At 40.2% G+C, this 25,512-nt stretch overlaps 4 protein-coding genes and 1 non-coding gene across 6 annotated transcripts in view; 3 read left to right on the forward strand and 2 right to left on the reverse strand.

Annotated features, from left to right (window-relative positions):
- Positions 1–723: 723 nt before the first annotated feature.
- Positions 724–12,154, forward strand: dgcr8 (DGCR8 microprocessor complex subunit). Its single transcript, XM_068703357.1, has 14 exons — positions 724–904; positions 1,318–2,280; positions 3,641–3,803; positions 5,347–5,489; positions 5,745–6,084; positions 6,198–6,395; positions 6,810–6,911; positions 7,257–7,355; positions 7,933–8,015; positions 8,123–8,223; positions 8,358–8,464; positions 8,582–8,709; positions 9,443–9,556; positions 10,333–12,154. The coding sequence occupies exons 2-14, from the start codon at positions 1,594–1,596 to the stop codon at positions 10,414–10,416; spliced, it is 2,349 nt and encodes a 782-aa protein (XP_068559458.1). The 5' UTR covers positions 724–904; positions 1,318–1,593; the 3' UTR covers positions 10,417–12,154.
- Positions 4,478–4,606, forward strand: LOC137867623 (small nucleolar RNA SNORA77). Its single transcript, XR_011102190.1, has one exon. It is a non-coding gene; the product is annotated as a small nucleolar RNA SNORA77 (small nucleolar RNA).
- Positions 12,155–12,210: 56 nt separating the features above from the next.
- On the reverse strand, positions 12,211–17,215 carry trmt2a (tRNA methyltransferase 2 homolog A). Of its 2 annotated transcripts, none has more exons than XM_068703359.1 (12): positions 17,058–17,215; positions 15,974–16,585; positions 15,568–15,676; positions 15,218–15,399; positions 14,934–15,048; positions 14,701–14,816; positions 14,472–14,583; positions 14,236–14,358; positions 13,892–13,967; positions 13,501–13,617; positions 13,327–13,423; positions 12,211–13,160 (listed from the first exon to the last, which is right to left on the reverse strand). In XM_068703359.1, the coding sequence occupies exons 2-12, from the start codon at positions 16,570–16,572 to the stop codon at positions 13,007–13,009; spliced, it is 1,800 nt and encodes a 599-aa protein (XP_068559460.1). In that variant the 5' UTR covers positions 16,573–16,585; positions 17,058–17,215; the 3' UTR covers positions 12,211–13,006. The 2 variants fall into 2 exon arrangements, with proteins under 2 accessions (XP_068559460.1, XP_068559461.1); XM_068703360.1 differs by lacking the exon at positions 17,058–17,215 and adding an exon at positions 16,983–17,047.
- A 461-nt stretch (positions 17,216–17,676) lies between these two features.
- On the forward strand, positions 17,677–22,096 carry ranbp1 (RAN binding protein 1). The gene is made up of 6 exons (XM_068703361.1): positions 17,677–17,793; positions 19,342–19,475; positions 19,611–19,768; positions 19,999–20,127; positions 20,373–20,441; positions 20,890–22,096. The coding sequence occupies exons 1-6, from the start codon at positions 17,779–17,781 to the stop codon at positions 21,033–21,035; spliced, it is 651 nt and encodes a 216-aa protein (XP_068559462.1). The 5' UTR covers positions 17,677–17,778; the 3' UTR covers positions 21,036–22,096.
- A 204-nt stretch (positions 22,097–22,300) lies between these two features.
- zdhhc8b (zinc finger DHHC-type palmitoyltransferase 8b) overlaps positions 22,301–25,512 on the reverse strand; it is a 56,858-nt gene continuing 53,646 nt past the window's right edge. Inside the window, 1 exon segment of the mRNA XM_068703358.1 lies at positions 22,301–25,225. Within this exon segment, the coding sequence (XP_068559459.1) occupies positions 25,093–25,225 (133 nt within the window). The 3' untranslated portion in view covers positions 22,301–25,092.

The following is a 25,512-nucleotide window of genomic DNA, read 5'->3' on the forward strand; positions in this document are numbered from 1 at the left end:
AGGTTATATGGGTTGTCATCGTTCTAAACAGTACAATGTATCTTGTACATATTTACAATTTACATTCCTCCAGTCAACTGACTGAAAGTGTTTACCGTTGCCACGGCAACAAGTGCAAACTGATGTTAGCCTATATTAGCTTAGTTTAATTAAAACGACTAGCCATACTGTGACAATTCGGAATTTCTTTACTAAACCAATTACAACTACCAACAATCATACCCTTAAGGACCTTAATGCATTGTCACATATTGTCAAATAACGAAAAATAAAGGCTAAAAACTGGCACGGTACCTCTCCCAAACAGTGGCAACTACCTAGGGGAGTTGTGGCAGTTGCCACAAACAGTGGTAACTGCCGCGGCTGAGCTTGCAACAGGAAGTGCCTGTGCTACCTGCCACTGCCACAATTTGAGACAGCTCCTACTGCTTAATTTCGTGGATCTCATTTATGCATTTTGACATTGAAATTGATATATCTAAATCTGCTTATTGAATATTGTAAATCGATGCATTTAATGACCACTAATTAGCACAATTCGCAATCCTGTCTCTCTATTTAATACCGATTTCAACCAATATCTACGCATGCAAATTAGCCGACAGATTAGCCGTACTTCCTGGATGTCAAGCATTTTAAACTTCCGTTGACGCGACTCTTTCTGTACACGGCTCTACTTGGATCATACAAGTAGCTGTCGACAAAAAGGACGTTGTGATTGGCCCGCTGATCGATCGCTTACAAAACGCCGGTACTGGGAGGCGGGACTTGAGTTGGTTTGCCGCTGTGGTTTTCTTCAAGATGGCGGGGCTGCAGTTGAGGCAGTATGGCGCCGCGTCTAGAATATAATAATTTAGAAAGGTAGCCTTGTGCCCAATATAAGACAGTCGTGTCATATTTATCGGTGAGTATTTCTGCAATAACCTGTTGTCTGACTAGCTTAAAAGTTTTGCAGCCGCGTAGATCTGTAACGTTACAGCCTTACGATTGCTTGCTAGCATGTTAGCATAGATGTTAACGTTACCAGCGGCCCGATGTGCAGCTGTAGACTGAACAGATGCGCTAAAACGAGGTCCCTCACTATTGTATTTTACGATTCATTTCCTTTCATATTTGTACTTGGATAACCATGAGTCATATTCCTAAGCAAAATGAACTGTTGTGTCACGTTGAAGTCATTTCATCCCAGCTTCTTAGTAGTTGCGTTAGTTAGTAGCCTGTGTTAAGTATCTTAAGCCTTACGCCAATACCGTTAGTCCTAATGTTGACCTAACTTAACTGATATCTAAAGTTGCTCTCAATGGTCTTTTGTCCTAGCTTCCAGAAGATACCAGTGGAGGATGATCAGTGCCTAGATCCCATATTAAGCTGAATGCATTGTGATTTCCAATAATTGAGACAGTGATTCTGAAAGCTGTCTACATTAATGAAAAGAACAATGTAGTCAGCTTAGCATTTTCACCTCTGGTACGTGGTCTTTACAGGGATGTGCTTCTGCATGCATTCTGGTTTTAGATAAGAAGAATCTCTGAACAGGTCAGCTTTATAAGAATACATCAGTTTGTATAAATCGTAGTCTATTAGAAAGAGGAAATGGAGATAGATGATGTGCTACCCCCTCTCCCCTTGGAGCCACCTGATGATTTTGGCCAAGATGAGGGCAGAGCACCTCCACCACCTCCCCTGCAAACGTCCAGTGACGCAGAGGTAATGGACGTTAGCTCTGGTGGTGATGGATACACATACACCCCAGGGGACGGGGAAGCCGAGCCACAGCAGCCCCTCAGCACGGGCTCTATAACTTTCTATAGCCACCTCTCAGACGAGGCTAATCCTAACCCAACGTGCCCCAGAACGGCCCGCCACGCTCCCCCGGTCACCGGGTTCCTACCAGACCTCAAGCTGCTCAGAGATGTTAAGATCCGTGTAAGCTTCACCGAAAGCAGCAATAGCAAAGACCGGAAGGTTCTGTACACGGGCGAAGGGCAGGAGGGAGGAAGTGATGATGGCTTAGACAACATTAATGGTGAGTTGCATGACTCGACTAGTGAGCAGGAAGCAAGTGAGGGATGCTTTGGAGAAGGGAACATAGCAGACAGAAGAGCAGAGGAGGCAGAGGTAGACCTGGAAAATAAGGTAGAGTTTGCTGTCCTGGATGAATTGGACGACCTCTATGAGAACTTCCTGGATAATGACGACGCAGAGCACGGTGGCTTTAAGTCTGATGTCATAGCTCAGCAGGAGCAAGCGGATGAGGAGGCCGTGGCGTTCTCCTATGAGGTACGTCTGTTCTTATGTCTGCAGTAACCTTTGTCATTATCAGCTACACACCCATTTTGCCTGTGAAACCGAAATAACATAGGCATACAATACAGTCAAAACAAGAGACAGGCATTCATTTCCTGTCAATGACACCACTACTATGGCAAAACGGACATTGCAACAACAAAAACAAGGTTGTTCAGTAAAAATAAAAGCAATGCAACATCATCCGGCAACATGCAGTGTGGGCCAATCATATATGCAGGGGCTTATTCTCTGTAGAATAACATGCAACATCACTTATAAATGTCACATAATTAGATTGAGGAGGAAATTACAGCTGCCGTAATAACATTCTCATTATAGCTTTCTCATAATATTAACTGATGTCAAAATAAAAATTGCCTGTAGCCATGCAGATACTTTTTAGTTTTATTTGGTGTTATTTATACCTCTACCTAATCTAATACAATGCATCTGAATGGCATTGGGTTTGTGGCCTTCGAAGCATAAAAAGTAAATTTAAGTAAAGTAGTAAAAAGTAAACTCAACAGCCACTAAACTTTCCAGAAACAATCTCCTGGTAACTGTATATGATTTTAAATAATCACCAGACGTGCCATGCTTACATTGAGAAATGTTTTATCAAAGTACAACCCACATATAGTTCCAAATGTTACATTTGATGCTAGTAGTAGGACAGTTGGCAGGCTTCTCCTTTACAATTGCAATACTGTGGTAGCTATAGGCTCAGGCTGGGTTGTACGTTTACAGTTTAAGCCATTCGCTACAGGAAGAAATGGTACAAACAGGGTATCTATGAAGTGGAAGAGGACATTGGGGATCATGTAGTGTAGATTAAGTGTAACTAGAACTGAGAAAAAATACTGTTGTAATGATTTAATATTGCAACACATAAGATCTTTTTCTGCACGAGTAGACATGAGTTGTTGCGTCAGGATCAAATTTAAGCAGCAGACATTTTGAGAAATGTTTGTTTTTTTGTTTATTGTTTTGCTTTTTATTACTGAAAATGACAAGTGAGGTGCTGGAAGAGGTTAGTGCCATTTTTAATGTCTCCCATTAAATGCTGGCTTTCCTGTTGATGCAATACTAATAAAAATGATAGATCAAAGCTGCTAAGCGTTTGTAATTTAATTTGCTGTAGAAGTTGATATATAGGTTCAATATAATCTGTTTCTAAATTCAGAAGTATTTTACTTTTATGCCTTTTTTTTTAAAATAGCACTGATGAGTTTTTCTTTATTGTGGTAGAGTCCTGCACGGTTTTGTTATTTTCTCTCAATGGTTCACGTTATGGCATCACATCAGGCAAAGCCCATCCTTCTCTCCCGGCCTTAACCACTGACTCTTCCAGGAGGAGTTTGACAATGATGTCGATGCTCTGCTGGAGGAGGGCATGCCGGTCCCAAAAAAGATGCGTCCGTCGGAGGACAAATATGACGGAGACAGTGATCACCCGTCGGATGGTGAAGGAGGTGTTCAGCCCATGATGACCAAAATTAAGACTGTCTTGAAGAGTGAGTGGTGGATTGGTCTGTTTTAGGGCTGAGTACTAACTAGGAATTGTGAAATGTGGTTTTAGTACTATGGGGCACAATGCAATATAATTTAACTGTATATGCTACATACGTGTTACATCTGTTACAAGTGAATAGATACAAATTATAGGATAGTATTGTGTTTATTATTGTTACTAGTTTTACACAACAGTGTGCATTGCTGCTGTAGAGGACAATACAGGGTTTACTTGGTAAATTGGTGAACAATAGTGGTAAGAACTGCACAACTATAATGGACATCCAAGTAACCCTCCTCTCTGAGTTGTAGTGCTCTGACATGGTATCACAATCAAACAGCACACGCTGATGGGCACCGTTACATATGCACACTGGTGTTGGTCAGGTGGTGAGATGTGAAACACTACATGCAAGGACTCCCTAAACTAATCGGGTTTGAAATCTTAATGGTAAATGAATAAACTTGAGTCTGAAAAGTGACATTTTAGAAATGAGTATCCAAATTGAAAGTTTCTTTCTTTTTCAAACAGGGTCATGTTCATAACTCTGTCGATCAGTGATCAAATAATTGTTTACGGTGTGTGGCCTGACCTACAACATGCATTCCTTAGAGTACTGTTTTAGATCATTCAAACTAGGGGTAACATGTCTTACATGACAAGTTTTATAAGAATGCAGACTCACTCTGTTCTTTGCTGTTCACTCCAGCCTGGAACTTTTTCTGACTGCTACATGACCATGCAGAATGTAACGCGTTACTACCTTTCTAAAAGGCTGGTGTCCTTATGTTCTGCTACATTACAATTCAGATTTATCACAGGTTAACACAACAGGTAGGGATCTTCACAGGCCAATTGTCAATACAGCGCATCCTCAGTCTATAATATAAAAAGCTGCACCTCTTCAGTACCAGTGAATAGACATTACAATGAAAAATAAATAAACAAACAAACAAAAAACATAAATCCTTGTGCGTGTGTGTGTGTGTGTGATATTATTTATATATATATATATATATATATATATATATATATATATATATATATATATATATATATATATATATATATATATATATATATATATATATATATATATATATATATATATATATATATATATGTATGTATGTATGTATGTATGTATATGTATGTATGTATATATATATGTGTGTGTATATATGTATGTATATATATATGTGTGTATATATATGTGTGTGTATATATATATATATATATATATATATATATATATATATATATGTATGTGTGTGTGTGTGAATGTGTATATATATATATATGAATGTATATATGTTTTGGATGAGTAACATTTTACTTGCATGTTTTTTCCTAACCCTTCTTATCTTACCTAAACCCAATTTTGGATTAAAAGTATTTTTTTTTTTTACATTAAATCCAAGCCTGAAAACCTCTCGACTGATTGTCACACAATTGAGTTTTGCGCTAATGCATAAAAAATTTCCACAAAGGGAATAGTGTAGTAATTAGTGACTGCATTAACGTCCCCTGTCCCCCTATGCCAGGTCGTGGGCGTCCCCCCACTGAGCCTCTACCAGATGGATGGATCATGACATTCCATAACTCGGGTATTCCCGTCTACCTGCACAGAGAGACCAGGGTGGTTACCTGGTCCAGGCCCTACTTCCTTGGGACTGGTAGTATAAGGGTAAGATGCAACACAAGTGTCATGTCTAATTAATTTGCCACACGGATGTGAACTGTGTAAGTTTTTTTGCAGGGTTTTGATCTTCTTATTAGTTGAAGGAACCTCTGTGTCAGTACTCTAAACAGAATTCTTAGTTACACATTTAGCTGCTGCCACCAGTTTATGTTGCTGGTCAGTGTTCAGCAGCTGCCTCAAATCAGTTCTTAAAAATACGGCTAACATTTTTGTTACGCACCATGTTCTTTCCTGATACAGAAACATGACCCTCCTACCAGCAGCATCCCTTGCCTACACTACAGGAAAATGAAGAATCGGGAGGAAAAGGAGCTCAATGGAGATGTGACGCCCAATGCAGAGGAGTCTCCTGTCAAGCCCAGCGAGGAGGCCAACGGTGAAGAGACGGCAGACAAGTCCGATGCTGCAGCTGAGGAGCGGGACATCGTCCCTCCTGCCATTGTGACCGACGGTGAGCCAAATGGAGAGGATGCAACCAATAACAGCCTGCCGAGTAAAGAGTCCCGCCTCTGTGACTTTGCCCACGGAGCCTTAGGACAAGTCAAGGCCAAAGTGGAGGTGTGCAAGGATGAGTCCATAGGTAAGGGCTTCTCAGAGTACTTGTTCAGTGGTACACTTCTAAAAAGGTAGTTGTTGTGTTTTTGCTGGCTGCATTTCATTGAGTGATATAACTTTATAAAAACCTCCTCGCAGAAATTGAAGAGTTCCGCCTGTACCTGGAAAAATGCTTTGACTTTGAACAAGTCACGGTGAAGAAGTTTCGTACCTGGGCTGAGCGGAGGCAGTTCAACAGAGACATGAAGAGGAAGCAGGCAGAGTCGGAGAGACCGATCCTGCCTGCGAACCAGAAACTCATCACGCTGTCGGTCCAAGATGCACCCACTAAGAAAGGTGGCGGTGATATAGATTCATGTTCGTTTTTCTTTAAGAGGAACGCCGGTGTTATTTTTCATTATCAGTAACCAATGAAACCATACAAAACAACAATATCCTGCACTGCAGAAACACAAACACTGCATTTGTGTTTGGGTGTTATATGTTTACATTGTGATGAACCTGACCAGGGTTTCATTTTTATTCCTTTTTGCCTGTCAAACGGTGGTCGTAGCCGCAGTGTAGTTAAAATAAAAACAAACTTGCTTATTGTCAACTTAAGATCTTTAGCAAAATGGTTTTAAAAAGTGTTATCTTTTAAAAAGCCTTTATGTCAATATATGTCATTTGTGAGTATGACATGTCTATACTATCAAAGTTGTCCATTCAAAGTGTGTTTGTTGATGTATTTCATTTTTTCTGTTGTAACAGAATTTGTCATCAACCCTAACGGGAAGTCGGAAGTTTGCATCTTGCATGAATATATGCAACGTGTCCTAAAGGTTCGACCTGTTTACAACTTTTTTGAATGTGGTAAGTTCTTCTTTGAATTGATGTGTGTGTGTGTGTGTGTGTGTGTGTGTGTGTGTGTGTGTGTGTGTGTGTGTGTGTGTGTGTGTGGTCCTATGTCACTCTTGCCTTATCAGCAATAAATTGTTCAAGAAAACAAAAAGTGATTCAGCATGGTGGAACTGGTATTTATTGGGATGTGTAAATCTGCTCTGCTCATTTTGTTATCTACAACCCAAAACACACATTTCCTTCACTCTTTGTAGTCACAGAAATGTCCACACAAATATTGCTATTACCGCCTTATACATACAAAAATGTGTTGTTGACAATTACGAGATATCAAAACTGACTTTGTGTCTCCCATAGAGAACCCAAGTGAGCCTTTTGGAGCGTCGGTCATTATAGATGGAGTAACTTACGGCACAGGAACCGCAAGCAGTAAAAAACTTGCCAAGAATAAAGCTGGTAAGTTCTTTTATTTCCAGTACTTGGCCTTGTGATTGACTGATTTGTGTATTTAACAACTGAATATACATTGTTAGCTCAGAGTACTACTCTGGATCGCATATTTTGTTACAATAATGTACAGTTATTAAATTGTTTTAAGGGCTTCCCATAAAGAACCAACTTGGTTGTGGTAATAATCTAACTGTATTTTACATCATGTTAAAGGTAGATGACACCGACTGTAATGGAATATATGTGATTTATAGTTTTAATCAGCTGACTCGTACGAAATGCTTACTGTTACCTAGTTTGTTGTGGTATTTGTCAGGCCACAAGAATACTTGTAAGTGGAAGACTTTGTTGTTCCCACCGACTTAATTTCCTATTACTAACAGACAGTCACCTCTGTGGCACCTTCCAAGACAAAGATTACAATATACGGTATATTCTTACTGTGTGTGTGTGTGTGTGTGTGTGTGTGTGTGTGTGTGTGTGTGTGTGTGTGTGTGTGTGTGTGTGTGTGTGTGTGTGTGTGTGTGTGTTGTACAACGTAAATCTACTTTTGCTCTCACTGGTAATTTGGGGTAAACTTCAGCTCGAGCCACACTGGAAATCCTCATCCCTGACTTTGTGAAGCAGACCTCGGAGGAGAAGCCTGTTGAGGGCGATGAACTGGAGGTACTTTCCCCCCTATTGTCAACATTTATGTGGAACAGCAGAAGCTAATGGAAAATAGTTGTTGTCAAAGGTAGAATATGTAACACTCTGTGTACTCTGCTCCGCAGTATTTTAATCATATCAATATAGAAGACTCAAGGGTGTATGAGCTGACCAACAAAGCAGGACTACTTTCACCATATCAGATTCTTCATGAGTGCCTTAAAAGGTAAGAGCTAAAGCACAATACCACCAATAAATTAATATTCTAAATATCAGTACATTGCTTTGTTCTGTCACTGTTGTCACAGCCCTGCCGGGTTGCAGATGTATTTAAAATGTATTGTTGTGTCTTTCATTTAGAAACCATGGGATGGGAGACACAAGCATCAAGTTTGAGGTGATCCCAGGGAAAAACCAGAAGAGTGAATATGTGATGACATGTGGGAAGCACACCGTGCGAGGCTGGTGTAAGTGGACCCTAATCCTCATCTACCCATATGAAGAGTTGGTGTTTGATTTTAGTTACCTTGTGGCGCGAACATGCATGTAGCTTTCAGTGACATACTTCGTACATGTGCCACCAGGCAAGAACAAAAGGGTTGGCAAACAACTAGCGTCTCAGAAGATCCTGCAGATGCTTCATCCCCATGTGAAGAACTGGGGCTCACTGCTGCGCATGTACGGCAGAGAGAGCAATAAGATGGTCAAGAAGGTAAGTACTTAAACACGTATTGTCGAGCTGTGCTCATCGAAAACTTTGGAATAGAAGTGTTAGTATTTTCTAAATCTTTCTGTTCGATGTTGAGCTCTTTTTTACAATAAATATAAATTTTTAAGTATCTTAACGGGATAAGAGATTTGGTTATGAACATTGTGTAAACTCTCATAGTGCTGCTTGCCAATAAACGCATTAAGGTCAACACTCAAACTCGTAAAAGCAATTAAAATGTCTTGAAGCATAAAACCCTCTCAATGTAGTTACTGGCTTTTTTCAGTGGCAGTCTTTAAGATTTTCATTTAAAGAAGTGTCTCAAGTCACTATCACTGAAGGAGGTAACTCGATGTTGATTGAGCCTATGGCCCACTGATAGTATTGCTATATTAATATTCATGTGCAGTACTACAAACTGGGTGTCTGTGTTGACATTATTGGGGGGGGTGAAATGCACAATGGAACTATACACACAATTCTTAAAAACTTGAAGCTCATGTATCAATCTAGATGGCTAAACTCTAAACACAATTCCCATTGTTTTCACTTTCTAAATCAACCCTTACTGACATCTTAAGGATTGCCACTTTAAATAAGGAATAATCAGACTACTTCAGTTGTGCCTGCCATTGCCTTGTCTTCAACAGGTGAAATATGAATTATGATGATTATGATATCCTGTTAATGAAGATGGCACATCTCAATGACTTTTAAAAGGACCAATCTTTTGCAGGAGAGCTCTGACAAGAGTGTGATCGAGCTCCAGCAGTATGCCAAAAAAAACAAGCCAAACCTTCATATCTTGAACAAACTGCAAGAGGAAATGAGGAAACTAGCCAAGCAGAGGGTGAGAATTGTTCCCTTTTGTTTAATATGAAGAGAAAAAAAAATGTGATTTTGATTCTACCCAGTGTTAAACATGTGTGTATATTATCTTCCACTACCCCATCACATCTTTCTTTAGCTGTTTTGTAACTGTGCTTAGATTTTCATTTGACGTTGGTTTCAAATATGAATAAAAGTACAGTAACAGGCCAAAGCAGACGTTTTGTGTTATAAACACAGGTGTTACTAATAACAATAAAATGATGGATCTAATTGTCCCAGTGAGCTGTGACTGTGAGCCAGCCTTCACAAAAGCAGGACCCTGAAACTGAAGCAGCTAAATAAAGTTCAGCCATCATCATTTTAATGATTTACACCTGTGCTTTTCCTACGCTGCCTACTATATGAGCCTTTATTTTCTTTCAGTGCAGGAATTCTTGATTAAGTTTAGGACTGTTTATTTTTACTGTTGTTCATCCTCTCTTTCCTCGACTAGGATTACTTGTTGTACATCAGATATCTTGTCACCAGAGAGCTCATTGAAGGGAAAAACAAGGTTGTAATTTTGATCCAGATAAAGCCCAGAATGTTATTTGGGCAAATGGTAAATCTGCAGGGTCTCAATTAGTCCTCTTTATTGCAGTCTTTACGAGCATAGTTGGCAGTCTCCGGTGGTCAAAATTACATTACCACTGCCTAGATTTGTATATTTTAGAATTGAGAATGGAATGAGCTTACTTTTATTTTTTACAATGTAAACCCTCACAATATGGTAACTTTATTGTATTTCTTTACCAGGAGGAAACGAGGAAGAAACCCAAGATGACCATAATGGAGTCTGCCCAGCCTGGGAGTGAACCCCTCTGCACTGTTGACGTTTGAGTCTGGAAATCACTGATGAACCACGGCACTGAAACCCAGTCACTGTCAGACATCACACCCCCACCATCGAACCCCTTAATTATGCATCACTGACATCTAACGGCGATGTAGTTACACTTTGACCCGGCCGGTAGAACTGCTTGCATCCTTCGCCCGTGTTTTATTGGTTCAGCTGGTAAATGTAAGGGGAGGTGTAAATGCACAAACGGACGTTAGAGCAAATATATTCTACCTCTCTAGATGCAGCCTCGCTATGGCACTCGAGGGGGAAAAAAATCCCCCGGGCTGCAGAGAAGGTAATACATGAACCACATCAAAATAGAAATGCATGCTTCTTTGACAGCAACAACCACTACACACCTTTTTGTTTTGTTTGGAAGTGTTGTTTTCAACAGTCACAGAGTACCAGCACCTATTAGTTTTGTTTTGTGCAAGTATTTGAAAGGGACTGCTAGTACTTGTGAATTTATACCATTCATTTTATTAGGAAACAAAGTTACTTTCCCCTCAGAATGGACAGCTGCTGTCTTGGTTTGCATGATTTAAAAACATGCGTTGTGAAGTGATGACTATTGAGAACTATTGTTATGCACTTGTGTCCTGTCACATATTTTTGTTGACTGATCATGCTGTTGGTACAGGAATGACTGCGTTGGGGATATTTGAGGTGACTTGCATTTGGAGGTACTTGTTGCCTTTTATTTATTTTTTTTCTCCCCCTCTTTTGCATTGGTAATACTAGAAAGAGACGTCCTGCTTCCCATGCTACACTGCAGTAAACCCAAGCACAGAGTACTGTAATATGTTAATTTCTTTACTGCTCTTAGTTCTTGCTAGCTTTTTATTAAAGTACTAATGCCAAGCACACCAACTAACCATTCGGTACATTTCAGTCGCTTATTTAGTTGCGGTGCCCTTAAGAAGTCATGTTGATGACATGTTGCCTTAGTTAATCCATTTCATGAAGGGCTTAGAGTATAATGCATTGGACCTAAAACACCCCTCAACAGGAAGTGGAAAGACCAAGCCCCCTTTACCCGATAAAGCATTTTAGCCAATTAGAAATTGACTGAAGACGGCCTCTAAAATGTCAGATACTTGAGGGACAAATGCCTCCAGCATGTGCAGATTTTTATTAAGACTCGTCTTAATGGATTGTGTATTTTGTTTGTGTGTTTGCCATCGTTGTTACAGTATTTTCTGACCACAAGTAGAATGCATTTTTACAAACTGCAGCCTTTTTAAAATTTACTTGGTACACTGACGTGAACAAACTGCGGTCAAGTCATTTAGTCCAACAGAAGCTGATGAAAGTGTGTATACCAAAGCTTACATACAGTCTTATGCATTTTATAGAGTTAATGTTGCTGCAAACTGTACAATAGAAACATCAGAGGAAAATACATAGACCCATTACTTGCTGGAACAAAATAGAAACTGCTGTGCATCTTTTGTCAAGTATTTGGCCTATGTTTTTCTTTTTTCTACGAAATATTCAAGGACATCAGTTTAACCACGAGACTGTTGTGATATTGTGAATCGCTTGAAGAATGTGCTTTCCCCTCTGTGCGTTTGTCAGTGTGAGAAGAAAACAGTACTGCTTTTCCATGCGTTTCTGTTGAGTTGTACCAATGAATTGTTTGAGATGTTGCTGCCTAGAAAATGAAGTATGTATTGCAACCTGAGCTCCATGACTTTAGCGATATTTGTTATGCAAATAAAATGTCTTGACTAATGATTAGGAAGGCTGTTTTTATTCAGTCCCAGAATGATGAAACTATCAAACAAGAGAAGTTAAACTGAGGTGGCACTTTAATAGGTTATGCTATTTATTCCATAGTACCCACTGCTCCGGCTTTACACTTAACAGTACAACAGTCGAACAAGGTATTGAGCATCAGGAATTGAAGGCTAAAACTTTATTCAAGATAGCTTTGTAATTTTCAGACAAAAGTTCTCAAACTAAAAAAGCATAACAAGTCAAGGGACAATCCATAACACTCAGTTAACCAAATAGTGCAAGGCATACTGTATTAACACCAACTTTATTTGAAGCATGAATCAATATTTCATTACAAAAGAGGACTGCTGAGGGTTAAATTGATATTTGAATGAACTGACCCATTAAAATTAAGACTAAGGCCTTGCAGAGTACTTCAACAGTGGAGAAAATGCTTGTAACGTATTTTAAAGAAGTTCTGAGTGTGTGTGCTTACATTTCTAGTATGGAAAGCCCATACTACCTATCAAAGGACAGAGCCTGTTTTAAAAAAGGCAAGACCTTCTGAGCATCCCAAAACCCATACTACGATACTATTCAGTGTGCCAGAAAAAAAAAAAAAGTACGTATTTTCCAATACATAGCGTTAAATTCCATGTGCCAAAAATACCAGGATGTCCTACTGCATCCGGTCGCATTGAGCAGTTTGCAAGCCAGCATGCTTTTCTGGCAGGTCAAGGTACAATGTTATGACAATTCCAAATCACATCCTTACTAAAATACAACCAGATGCAGTAGAACATCCTGATATTTCTGGCATACTCAACAGTATGGTAGTGTGGGTATTAGAAGGCACAGAATGTCTCTTCCTTATTGCTTGCTGGTCTGCTGGGAGTCGTAGTCCACTCTCTCCAGCAGCAAAAGCATCTCGACGTGCATGGTCTGAGGGAACAGATCCACAGCCATGGCTCGCACCGGACGAAATGGAGCCCCATGAACTCGGTTGGATGGGGCTCTGCACAGACTACAAGACAAAAAGATTCACCATTTCATAGAATTGGCCACCTTTCAGAATATATCTGATATGACAGTGGAAATATGTATTCAGGCTTTAGTTTTCAATTTCACAAACAAATTTAATTCATCGTTTCTGCTGCTTAAAAAATGCCAAATTAAAAACACAGACTCACTCAATGAAGTTGTTCATGGCTGCCTTAGCATTACATGCTACATAAACCAGCCTCTTCAGATGCTCTGCCCTCCTGATGGCAAGTATAACCTTGGAATCTGTTTGATAAAGACAAAAAATGTAATATGTGACAAATCCTGAGTGGAGTAACATTAATTTTTTGCTGTTTACTCACGTAGGCCTGCCCTCGGTGGGTCCACAATGGCTGTGACGTTGGGCGACACAAGAGCATTGAGGATGTTGGGGAACACGTCCTCGGCTTTTCCACAGTGAAACTCCACATTACTCAGACCTCAAATACAAACAAATGAAGAGCTAGAATTACTGCCTTGCAGTTATATGCCTCTGCCAACCAGTCAAACACCGAATACTTTCTCATTTCTACAATAAGTTTGGGGGCAAAAAAGACAAGCACAAAATTAGAATATAAAAGATCTTTATTAATCCCGAGGGAAACTGTTGCATGAACATCTATTGATTTAATTACCAACCGTCCTGCATTTATGAATATTCACACTCCATATATAAAATCACTGGAGGTAATTTGATGTTATCTGGCCTCTTACCATTGAACTTTGCATTAACTTTGGCATCCTCCACGGCTTCCTGGCACAGTTCGATTCCAATCACCTTCTTCACCCTCTAAAGACAAAAGGGAACAAAGATGTCAAAACCTGCCAGAACGAATAGAACATTTCAAAATGGGTTTTATATCTTTGCCAATAATTGTATGAACCCTAATAAAGGCATTTAAAAAAAAATATGTATACATGGAAAGGATGCGATGCGAAAGTCATTAAGCAAGTGCATGTGCAGACTGTTACAGTGTCTATTACCAACTCCTGTCAGTTGTCATTATCAAAACATAGTCACAGATGAATTAAGTGTTTGCTACAGACAGCTACGTCACCTTAGCCAGAGAGAGGCCGATGGTTCCCGTCCCACAGCACACATCCAGCACGGTGCTCTCCTGATCCAGCTGGGCCCATTCCCCCACAGCAGAGTACAGCACCTCTGCAGCTCCTGTATTCACCTGCCAGGTAACACAGACACATTTCACAGCTTGAACTATAATGTATCTGTGCGTTGTAAAACACAATACAAGTAAACACAAAAGGACTTTTCTCTGAGGTAAATCTTTCTTACTTGGAAGAAGGAATGAGGAGATATTCTAAACTTTAGACCCAGGAGTTCCTCATGAATGCTGCCCTCTCCAGCCACATGCTCACAGGGCAAGTCCTCTAGGTTAGGAGAAGTCCTGGTAAGCCAAAAAAAACCCCACTAATTTAGTGCAGTACTTATATATTTTCATAGTCTGCTCTCCACTGTTTGTCCTGCATCTTGACTAATTGAGCATCAGGATTTCTTTTCTTACCGTTGACCCTCTCTGACAAAGTAAAGAGAGGTTACTCCGCTGTCTTTCCCCTCTCCTTCTGTAAAGTACGTCTTCATGGAGCTCTTTAATGCTTTGACTTCCTCTTCTTCGAGTTTCTAGGGAGAGATTAAAACAAGTAAGAGCCATCAAAAGAAGAACTCTAACTGTGTGACTATTATCAGCAACAGGATTGCACATCGTTCGTAAAGAGAACATGTCGTCCTCCTCCTCACCTGCGGGTGGAAGAACGCGACAGCCATGGCTTGTTTGGTCCTCGTAGTCCTTACAGTCAGCTGCTTCCAGTGTCCTTCATACGTCTCAGGACTGTACACAGAGTACGATGTTGTCCTGTATGCAAAAATAACAGCGAGATTAAATGCAATGGCAGAAATGTGTCCGATGTCTGAAGACTTGATTCTTTAAGTCTCATGTCTATGAAACCCTAAAAATAAATAATGCATGTGAATGTAGTTATATCCCTTCCTTGCTGTGGACTATCTCGACCATGTAATGATACCTGATGAACTTCTGAAACTCGCTGACCACTCTCTTGGCCTCGGCCGAGACGTGGCGCGTCTCAGCCGGCCCCACCACAGCACAGGAGCCGCCTTTATATTTCCCCAGGCGGAAACCGATGGTCTTATCCTCACCGTCTGCACCCACTGAAATGAGGAACTCGCACTTGTTCCTGTACTCCGTCTGCCACGATGCAGGTAGAGAAATATGAAAGAGGATTAAGGAGGTATTAGACACACGCTGCATTACAAGGTGTCAAATGTATAGTAAAAAAGTATGTATTTATAATAGTGTGATGTATGCGTTTGTCAGTAAAATGTGAAATGAGTTCGACTCGACATGTAGATATACCTGAGTAGGAGACGGTCGGATAGCTTCCAGAGAACAACACATTTTGTTGTACTTCCCTTTCTGCGCAAACAGCCACGGCAACATGGCTTTGTTGGTGCTGCCGATCTCTCTAAAAAGGAACAGCGTTGGATTGACGTATATTCGGATTTGCACAATTCCCACACACAGAAGGTTTTTTGCAATACCTGAAGCAATAACGGTGTGCGTGGAGGAGTTTAATGTGATGTTCTACATACTATTTTTGAAGTGTTTAATACAAGGGCTGTTAGAAGCTTCCACAAATATGGCATTGACCCTTCAATAGAGAACATTTGGTCAAATTCTAGTGTTGATACTGTACAACACCTGCAGCAGATCTGCTGTGGACACACACGGTACCACATGTGTGGATGGATGAATCACTCACTTGGCCAGCCTCTGCAGAACCCCCACCACCTCCTGCTCCTTCCTCCTCAGCTGCTCCTCATACGGCACATTCCACAGAGGAGTCACCACGTTGGCTATCTGGACACTGAGCGGCTCCTCTTCCTCGTCCCCCCCTGCTCGCTTGGATGGGGGCTGCCCTCCCGCAAGCACTCCTTCCTCCTGCCTCCTCTTCCTCAGGATAGGGTCCGCTTTGGGTTTGGCCAGCCTGACGCTGAGCACCTGACCCTTCCACTGCATGCCGTGGACCATCTTCATGGCCTTGTCGCGCTCTTCTTCATTCTTGAAGGTGACGAAGGCGAACGTCTGCTTGCCAAACAGTTTGATTTTGTGTGGGTTGAGGCCGTGTTTGGCCAGGAACTTCTTCAGGTCGTTGAAACCAGTGAATTTGGGTAGATTCTTGATCTCCACTTTGTAGATCTCGGACGTGAAGAGGTCCTCTTTGATGTAGCGGTACATGCCCGGGTCAGAGGCGGCCTCGTTCCCCCCTTCGGCTTTGTCGTCAGACTTTACGTCATCGTTGTTGGAGACCTGAGGGAGGTCATCCGGCTTCTCCTCGTGTGAGGCTGGAGTATCTGCCATCACTCTGTTGGTGCTGTGAAAATAATCCGATTAGCAGACTGATACTGATATTACATTCAGAAAGAATAAATATATGTGAAAACAAGTTTTTAACAGTACCAGACATTAGTTTTTATTTACAATCAAACGATAGCTGGACAGATTGGTTGAGATTAAAAATCTAAATGTATCGTTGAAAAGGGAAAAAATTAACGTTTACAACTTAAAATTGCTTTTCTGTGAATGCATTAACTGCTTCTACGGACTTGAGTTTTGGCTGCATGTCATGCTACCCGGCTTTCATCACTTGCACTGCACAAAGAGGTATTTTATGTTCGATGAAGGCTGAGGTGGCAACTAACATACACTGAAGTTGCGTTTTTTCTTGCTTAAAGATTCGCCGTTATCTATTTTAATAACTAACAGCTTACCGTTTCCAGTCATGCTAAATATTAGCAACGGTCACAGTCGATTGAAGTCGAGACAAATGTTTTTCATGTACCTACCTTCTTATATTCAACTTTCACTTCCACTCTCACAGAAATGTACTGGGCGCTGCCATGTTGATTTAACCACGTGCAGCGGAGAGAACTGTGAACTCATTTAAAGTGGTAGTCGTCTTTTAAAAAAAGGTCAATCTTCTTCAGTGGAAATGATCGGCTCTCTTGGTACTTTACATGTCATTGTAATGTATACAGTGTGAAATTATTAAATAATTAATTATTCAAACTATGCTGTGCTCAAATGTTGCATTTTAGTGAATAAATGTGCAGATGGTGTGAAAAGAGGGCCAGTAAGGACTCATAGCTTACTTAATTAACATATTACAACAATTAGAAGACATTGCACAACAATGTTTTACTGATATCCTCGCCTTGCTTAATTTATTATGCTGATCTAGTCTGACTTTTCTCTCTATGCATAGAATATCCTAAGATTCACCATCTAAAGTGTTACATTTCAATGTATTAAAGCCTATAATTTTTGCAGTACGTATTGTTGATTAAAAAAAAAAAAAGATGTTCTCAAGTGTGATCTGTGTTACAGGCAAAGAGACTAGAGAGACGGTGCGCGCGCGCCTTCGCAATGTGGACGCGCGGGCATACGTAGGAAATTCGGCGCGCGAAAGCCGTAGCAGGAAGTGAGAGCAGCTAAGGGGGAAAGGCGGCCAGTCTGGGATTTGAATCTATCTAACTACTTCCATAATCTACAAACATCTAAATTAATATGGCAGACCCGAAGGTGAGGTCACGCATTTTAGGTCATCCATTGCACTATTTTCGCATTTGAATCGGAATTTAATGGCAAACCTGGTATTTAATATGTCGAAATGCGTCAAAGTTTTGTAAAGGAAGCTGCGAGCGAGAAATGCCGACAATGATGTATTTCGTGATGCTAACGTTGATTTAAATGTTTTCGAGGACATATGATGTAATGCAAATTGTAAGCGCAACTAGAAATGCCCTGTGTTAGATGTTATACTCGTACGCATTTCTTCTAAGTTAATGTTGACGAGCTCAAAAGCACCCTGAAGTGTGCAACTAGTCAGCACGTTAACATTAGCATCATATATTTGTCATTAGCTAGCTGCTTATGGAGGCGATGTGCACACAACTGACAACGATTACTGTTGGAGTCGTCAGCAATTTGAACGGAGTATTTAACAATCTAACATGTAACCAGCTGGCCAAAGACAACGATGATCCCTGCGTTTCTTGTCTTTGTCTGCCAAGCACGACAAGTTGCTAACATTTGTTGGCTAACGTTAGCTTTAAAAGCTGGGCGCTGGAGCCTGTGACTGCGTATTATCGGGCAGTTGGCAGTAACAATGTTACTTTGAGTGGAGTGTCAGTTAGCCGTAAACTCGTGTCACCTGACAATATTGTCAAATTAACTGTGGTGTTGGATAACGAAACCCACCGCGGTGTGAAAAGTCAACCGATCACCGTTAGCTCTTGACTAGCCTGCTAGCGAAAGGCCTCGTTAACTACTGTTAGCTGGGCAACTACACAATGAGTTGTCTTAGAAAAACAAAGTTGAACAACTATTTATTAACAGTAATGAGGTACAAATGCAACTGCGGCAAAAAAAAACGTTTTTATGTAATCACCATTATACACTGACTTATATTAAATAAATTAGACCGTTATTGCATTCTCTTGTAATGTCACTGGCTTTTGTATAGCTTAAATACCTCGCAGCGGATGTAGCTACCTTGCTAACAGCTAGCTAGTAAATCATAATGGTGTAGAAGTAGGGCTGCCACCCCGAGGAAGTAAAGTCTCCCGCGTTTGCTCAGTTTCTTATAAATCCCACTAAACAGTTATTCGCAGTGGGTCTTTTCACACTTTACCACAGGTCATGAACTTCTCCCTTTGTGTGGTTAAGTTTGCCATCTTTAACCTGTCGGGGATTTTTTTGTATGAAGAGCATGTGTTGTTACCATATTTGTCGTGTGTTTAGTCGTATGCACATCAACGTGACAACATGCAACCCCAAATTGAATTAAAGATGCTGAGCTCAGCAATAGTGATTTACTAGAGGCTCTGCCAGTTCCCATACAAAAGCTTTACTTAACCAATGAGCTCTTAAATCCCTCCATTGAAGCATTCATGGCCTGTTGGTCAATTGTCAGAAGTCATTTTGTTCCAGTGAATGTTTAAAGAATCACACTGACCTAATCCACAATCCCTAATTTCTTTAACTTTCTCTGAATGTCTGACACAGATAAGGGGAAGTTTGTTGTTTGTTTTTGCCTCAAGTTAACGCATTCGTTGCTTTTCCTTCCAGGACCAGGAAGAGCATGAGGCCACTGCAGAAAATGTAGAAGACTCTAATCATGATCCCCACTTTGAGCCGATCGTGTCCCTTCCTGAGCAGGATGTGAAAACATTAGAGGAGGATGAGGAGGAACTCTTTAAAATGTAAGTTGTTTTAATACACTCTTGACTCCTTTGTTCCCTCGTGTGTTATTTTTATCAACTGCTGTAATCTTATATACATTTTGCTGAGCAGCCAGCACATTGTGTATATGAAAGCAATACCATATTTTTTCCCAGGCGGGCTAAACTGTATCGTTTTGCCTCTGAGAACGACCCACCGGAGTGGAAGGAGAGAGGAACCGGAGACGTCAAGCTGTTGAAACACAAAGAGAAGGGCACAATCCGCCTGCTGATGAGGAGAGACCGAACCTTGAAGATTTGTGCCAATCATCACAGTGAGTCAAGTTGAAAAATTATAATTTAATTGCTATTTTACAGTAGTTTTGGTAACAACTGAAATGGTACCAAACTAATCAAAATGTTTAGCTTATACTGTTAGCAAAGGCAGTCCAACAATTTCCAGCTAATAGTTGTGCAACCACTTAATATGATGACCTCATATATTCTAAATGCTTTCATCTGTGCCTTCAATGTGTTTCTTTATTTTCCCTCTTGTGAATTACAGTTGTACCTACCATGGAGCTGAAGCCCAATGCTGGCAGTGACAGGGCATGGGTGTGGAACACACTAGCAGATTATGCCGACGAAAGCCCCAAACCTGAACTCCTGGCAATACGCTTTTTAAATGCCGAAAGTAAGTATTTATACATTTTAGTCCAATGTTGCACTTGAAAGTAGTATAGTGATCATCACACTGACGTGCCAAACTCCCGTAAGAAGCCCATTTTCTGCATCTAAACTTTGGGCAACTAAGTCCCAGAAGCTACTTTCGAACAGGGTCCACCGTTTGGCCAGTGGGGCTGCTTATTAATGCTACATTTGCAATCATACAGCAGCACCTTTTGATGTGAATGTTCACCAACTCTGTTCTGTTTACAGATGCTCAAAAGTTCAAGGGGAAGTTTGACGAGTGCAAGGAGGAGGCCAGAAAATCTCTGGAGGGAACAGGTACATGAAACTAAAGCTATTTGTTATTAGTTACACTGCTCTACTCGGGTTTGATTGATGTGTATTAAGTACTGTTTTTGATATAATTCAAACTAGGGGTAACATGTCCTGTATGACAAGTTTTATAAGAATGCAGACTTACTCTGTTCTTTGCTGTTCACTCCAGCCTGGAACTTTTTGTGACTGCTACATGACCATGCAGAATGTAACACTTTACTACCTTTCTAAAAGGCTGGTGTCCTTATGTTCTGCTACATTACAATTCAGATTTATCACAGGTTAACACAACAGGTATGAATCGTCACTGGCCTCACAAGCCAACAATTTTAAACAAAGTAAAACACTGGGAATGTGATCTGTAAAGACGAATGTACAAGCTAAGCAAATTAAATGTGTTCAAACTTTGACAGCTTTTTATTTGACTGTACGTTTCACTGTTTTGCCACAGGCGACACTGATAGCGCAAACAAAGTGGCAGAGAAGCTGGAGGAACTCTCTGTAAAAGACAAGGCGTCGGATGAAAAGAAAGAGGTCAAAAAGGAGACGGAGAAGAAAGAAGATGAGAAAAAGGAGGTGAAGGCTGAGGAGAATTGAGAACCAAGAACTTGCTTTGCTGATCTTCAATTTATCAGTTTTTGTCTTTTTCTACAATAGACTCTAAATGAACTGAATTTGGACACTTGCATATTATTAGTTTTTTTTTTAATTTTATTATTATTTGTTTTGCCTCAAGATCACAAGTCCTTGATGCCACTGAGGGGAAAATACAAGATAGCGAATTTATAAAAAAAATAAATAAAAAGAAGCCGACCCCTTTCCCTCTTTGCACCACACCGTGGAATGCACCGCTTTCCATCCTTGTCATCAACAGTTCTATGTTACATTTAGCAAACTGTGAACAGAGGCTTGTGATAGTGATAATTCCCACATTGGGGTATTTTTCTGTTTTGTTATTCTGAAGCAGAGTTTGTTTGTAGGGGAGAGGATCATGTAGCCTGCTTGTTAGCATCACAGAGTCAGGGACCAGGCGTTGTGGAGGTGCATTATACGTATGTAACATCCCATGATGCATCTCAGTGGGCCTTCTTACCCTGTCCACTGTCTATGCTTCCACTGCTAGAAACAAGTACGGTGAAGACTGTTCAGTGGATGCCTTGTAGAAGTAGTTCTTTCTTGGTTCCTCCTTTGATTAGTTCTGTTGGGAACTGAATAGAAGAGGAATTCACTCCAGACTGTTGAGTGGCATCAGATGTGTACTGCAGATCGCAGTGTCCACTGATGGCTAACTGATAGGAGATCAGATGCACTTAGAGAAGCATTTCATTTATTTTTTTTGAATTATCTGAAAACCATGAAGTCCAAAGTCAACGGTTCATCAGTTTGGTGCAGCTATGCTCTGACTTAAGTTCCTCCTCCTTTAGATCATAACATTCCCAGACTTAAAGCATGTAGAGTATATGTAACAGAGTGTGCCCTATCCGATCTGTGTGCTCACCACCCTCTCCTTTTCTTTCCACTAATTGAGTTCTTAACCTTGCCTCTAAAGTGCCAGTGCATCTGTAAATACATGTATATGGATGAAATGTTGCTTTTCATTTGCACTCAAATGATTGGAAATGTTTCCTCCACCTTCGAATAAAAGCTGTCAAAGACCATGTTTGCATTCATGTAAAAATCTCTTGTAGCTAATGGTAAAATGTGCAGGTATAAATAAAACACGATTGTGTTGAGTTGTAGGAGTCAAGATAGCGTGACTGGTTATATGCAAACGACTGCTTTGCATTAAGTAACTATCTATTGCATATTAAAGACAGACCTTGATATCAATGTTGTGCCTTTTTAATTCACAAGAATCAGTCAAAGAGTTGGAAACTTTATTTACTCTGCTCAGATCATTGGGAAATATTTCCTCTTCACAAAAATAGGAACTTGTACATTTATAGTATATTCTATATTTTAATACATATTGAATGTTCTATATGTTTCAGAAAACAAAATCAGCTCATGGCTGATAAAACAGATTCATTACCGACTGTCAGGAATGGGTCCCTGACCTGCAGTGATGTCCATCCCCAAAAAACGGTTGTTGGACTAATGGCAGTCATCTTAAGGAGGAATGACATCGATAGTGTTTTTATGTGGTCGTGATAGATGGGGGTGTTTTCAGGCAACTTAGCTAACATTCTTTTCACGTATTTCAAGATGTTCCAGTTAGCCGTTGCGCTGTCAACCACCCATCAGATTTGCCAAAAAAGTATCCCTGTATACCACAGCCTTAAAACAGAAACAATGTTTAACCGTTCAGAAACATGACTTGAATAGAGTATCCTGTTACTTCACATTACTGTGTTCATGGTAAGGCAGCTGAGTGAGACCTTAGAAGGGAGACCAGACTAGCCAGACGGTTGTTACTAAAGCAAGTGTTGATAACATCTGACTCTACCACAGCTACTGGCCTTCACACTCGGGAGAAGGGAATCTATGAATGCACCATAAATGGGAAGAAAAAAGATCCTGTAAAAAGTGATGTTTCATAATTAAGCAAGATCATTCATTACCTTGTATGTTGGCCTTTCTTTCAGAACTTTCCTACCCAGTCTTAAGTGTCACTCCTGCCATTTTCTGCTCCATACACAACACAAATGTTAATTCATTGTCCCTTATTGTACACTAGTGTTTCACCGAGCCACGTCATTGTGTGTGAAGGTAGCTTTTCCTCTTTAAAGGCAACAATGGTTTATTCTTCATGCAAATGTAGCTGGACCAAATCTACCAATTTACATCCATGTAAATTCTGGCATGTTTTTCTTTTTTTCTTTTCTTCATATCCAGTTGGTGCAAAATATAAATAAAAACCGTCCACTTGGATATTATCAGTTCATTTTTATGGTCGAAAGTAATACATGTTCTGTAACTTTTTTTCAATTAACAGTAAAAACAATAATAAAAAAAAGTCTTGCATCTCTGAGTGTCGGGTAATACTGAAGCTGTACCAGACAGCTGCTGCAAATTGATTGATTTGATATTTTCAGTCTTCGTGATGTCACTGCAACATAGTAACAATGTCATCCATCTACTGTCTCTGAGAAATGAAGGGGTGTGTGGCCACTTTTGGCACTGAAATCTCAAAGCAGCATCTATTGAAAGCCCAATCCTTGTCTTGTGTACAGCACACATTGGCAAGTCGTTGACTGTTCACGAGTCAACGACTGACTTAAATATTTCACTTGCTCAAATCATATATCTTGTAATTACATTTCATCATACCTTTTCTTTACACTGCAAGGGAGAACAAGCTATATTTACTTTATGGATTTCTACCCAATATAATGACCTCATTTATTAACTGAATTTATAATTTATCAACAAAAAAACTCCACTCAAAATAAGACATTCATTCCTGGCTTAATTAACTATACATTTTTTTTTTTTATCAAACATAGCTTTTGAAAGGCTGGCTGTATAAAAAGGAAAAAACCCATTTAAAAAAAACAAAAACTACAAAATAATAAATGGGTGACCAGTTATCTTCATTCTACAACATGGGACAATGGCTTGTTTCTCTACACCTTTCTATTCCTATGATTATAACACAAACAACTTACACACTAAACAAGTTATCTTCTTTTTTTTGACAAAACATAAACAGAAAGTTGTTTTGGTTGTGCAAGGCTGGACTCCTTCTGAACTCTTGGGATGAGGTATTTGAATCTTTCTGGACGCTAACATATCTTACCAGCACAGAACTGAACTTCACTAAGAGAAACAGAGGCCTATGATGATGCACTGCACCTTTGTGAAGTGAATAAAGGGGGATAAGCTATATTCAGCACTAATAATCTGAGACAAACAAGGACCCAATCATAGCCTATGAATTCATATCGACTAGCATCTCTACTGGTTGCATTCATTCCTGAGAAATTTGTTTTTGATAAAGAAGGAATTCAATTTTTCTTTTGTATCTTACTTTTAATCAACTCGCCTTTCTCAATGAATTTGGAATGCAACCACCAGACCTGATACAATGACTTCCCTCTCTTGATATCCCCTTCCCAACGCTTCTCAACTCTTTTATCTTGTGTTGCCTTCAAATGCAGTTGTTGCTGATCTAACGGATCGGTCCTCCATCACTTCTCAAAGCTACGCTGGAGATGGCATGAACAGTACAAGTGAATGTGAAGCACCTTGACTTCTTCAGGTCAAATGACTTGGAAAGGACTTTAGTCTTCTCCATAGCGAGGATGTCAGTGTTTAATTCATCTGTAGTGTTTTTGTTCAGCCTTCAGCGCTTTCTAGAGAAAAGTTAGTGTGACATTTGGAACAACTAAACGCTTCATGCCCACAGCTGAGAGACAAAAGTAATACCATTAACGTTCCTCTCTTACGACCTAGATGATGACCCACAAAATGTTAACGACAAGACACTCCTCACACATACAGCCGGCAGCGGTATCAACTGACAAACAACCCCTCTGGTACGAACATACACAGGCATTTGGCTAGACGGACCCACACAAGGGCAGACAGGTCCTCTGATTGGACAATAAATCCAAAACAGGGAGCGCTATGTGCCTCTTGACTAAAATAACAGGAGAGAATCTCTTTGCAGGAGGGTGGTTGTTGTCATTGGAGGTCTATGCTGTGTCCCTGCTCACACTGATATCTCATACGTGGTGCCTCCTACACCCGTCACCTTTTTGACGTTACTGTGGCGACTGGGGCTGATGGTGGAACCCTGGGCACTGGGGTGGCAGTCCATCTGCCCGTTAACTTTCATGGCCTCTCTGAGTGAAAAGAGAAGAACAAGGATAAGTATTCACCACAAAGAGGCAAAGGCATAAAACACAAACCAAACAATAAAGGTTGTGGCAACATGCAGATCAGTTGTGTCGTTTCAAACTACCAAACCAAAATAGCAACATGAATGATTTAGTTTAAAGTGTACTTGTTAGTGAGGTAGAAGGCGTGGAAATGTTAGACGAGTAGGAGAAAAGCATGCAAAAGAAAAAGAAATGAGAGGAATTACACAACTTTATTAATTTGTAAAATAATACAAAAATGGATATTTTAC

The sequence above is a fragment of the Cebidichthys violaceus genome, unplaced genomic scaffold, assembly GCF_023349555.1.
Source record: "Cebidichthys violaceus isolate CVI_PGR_0920_01 unplaced genomic scaffold, fCebVio1.0.p SCAF_9, whole genome shotgun sequence".
Taxonomy (NCBI): Eukaryota; Metazoa; Chordata; class Actinopteri; order Perciformes; family Stichaeidae; genus Cebidichthys; species Cebidichthys violaceus.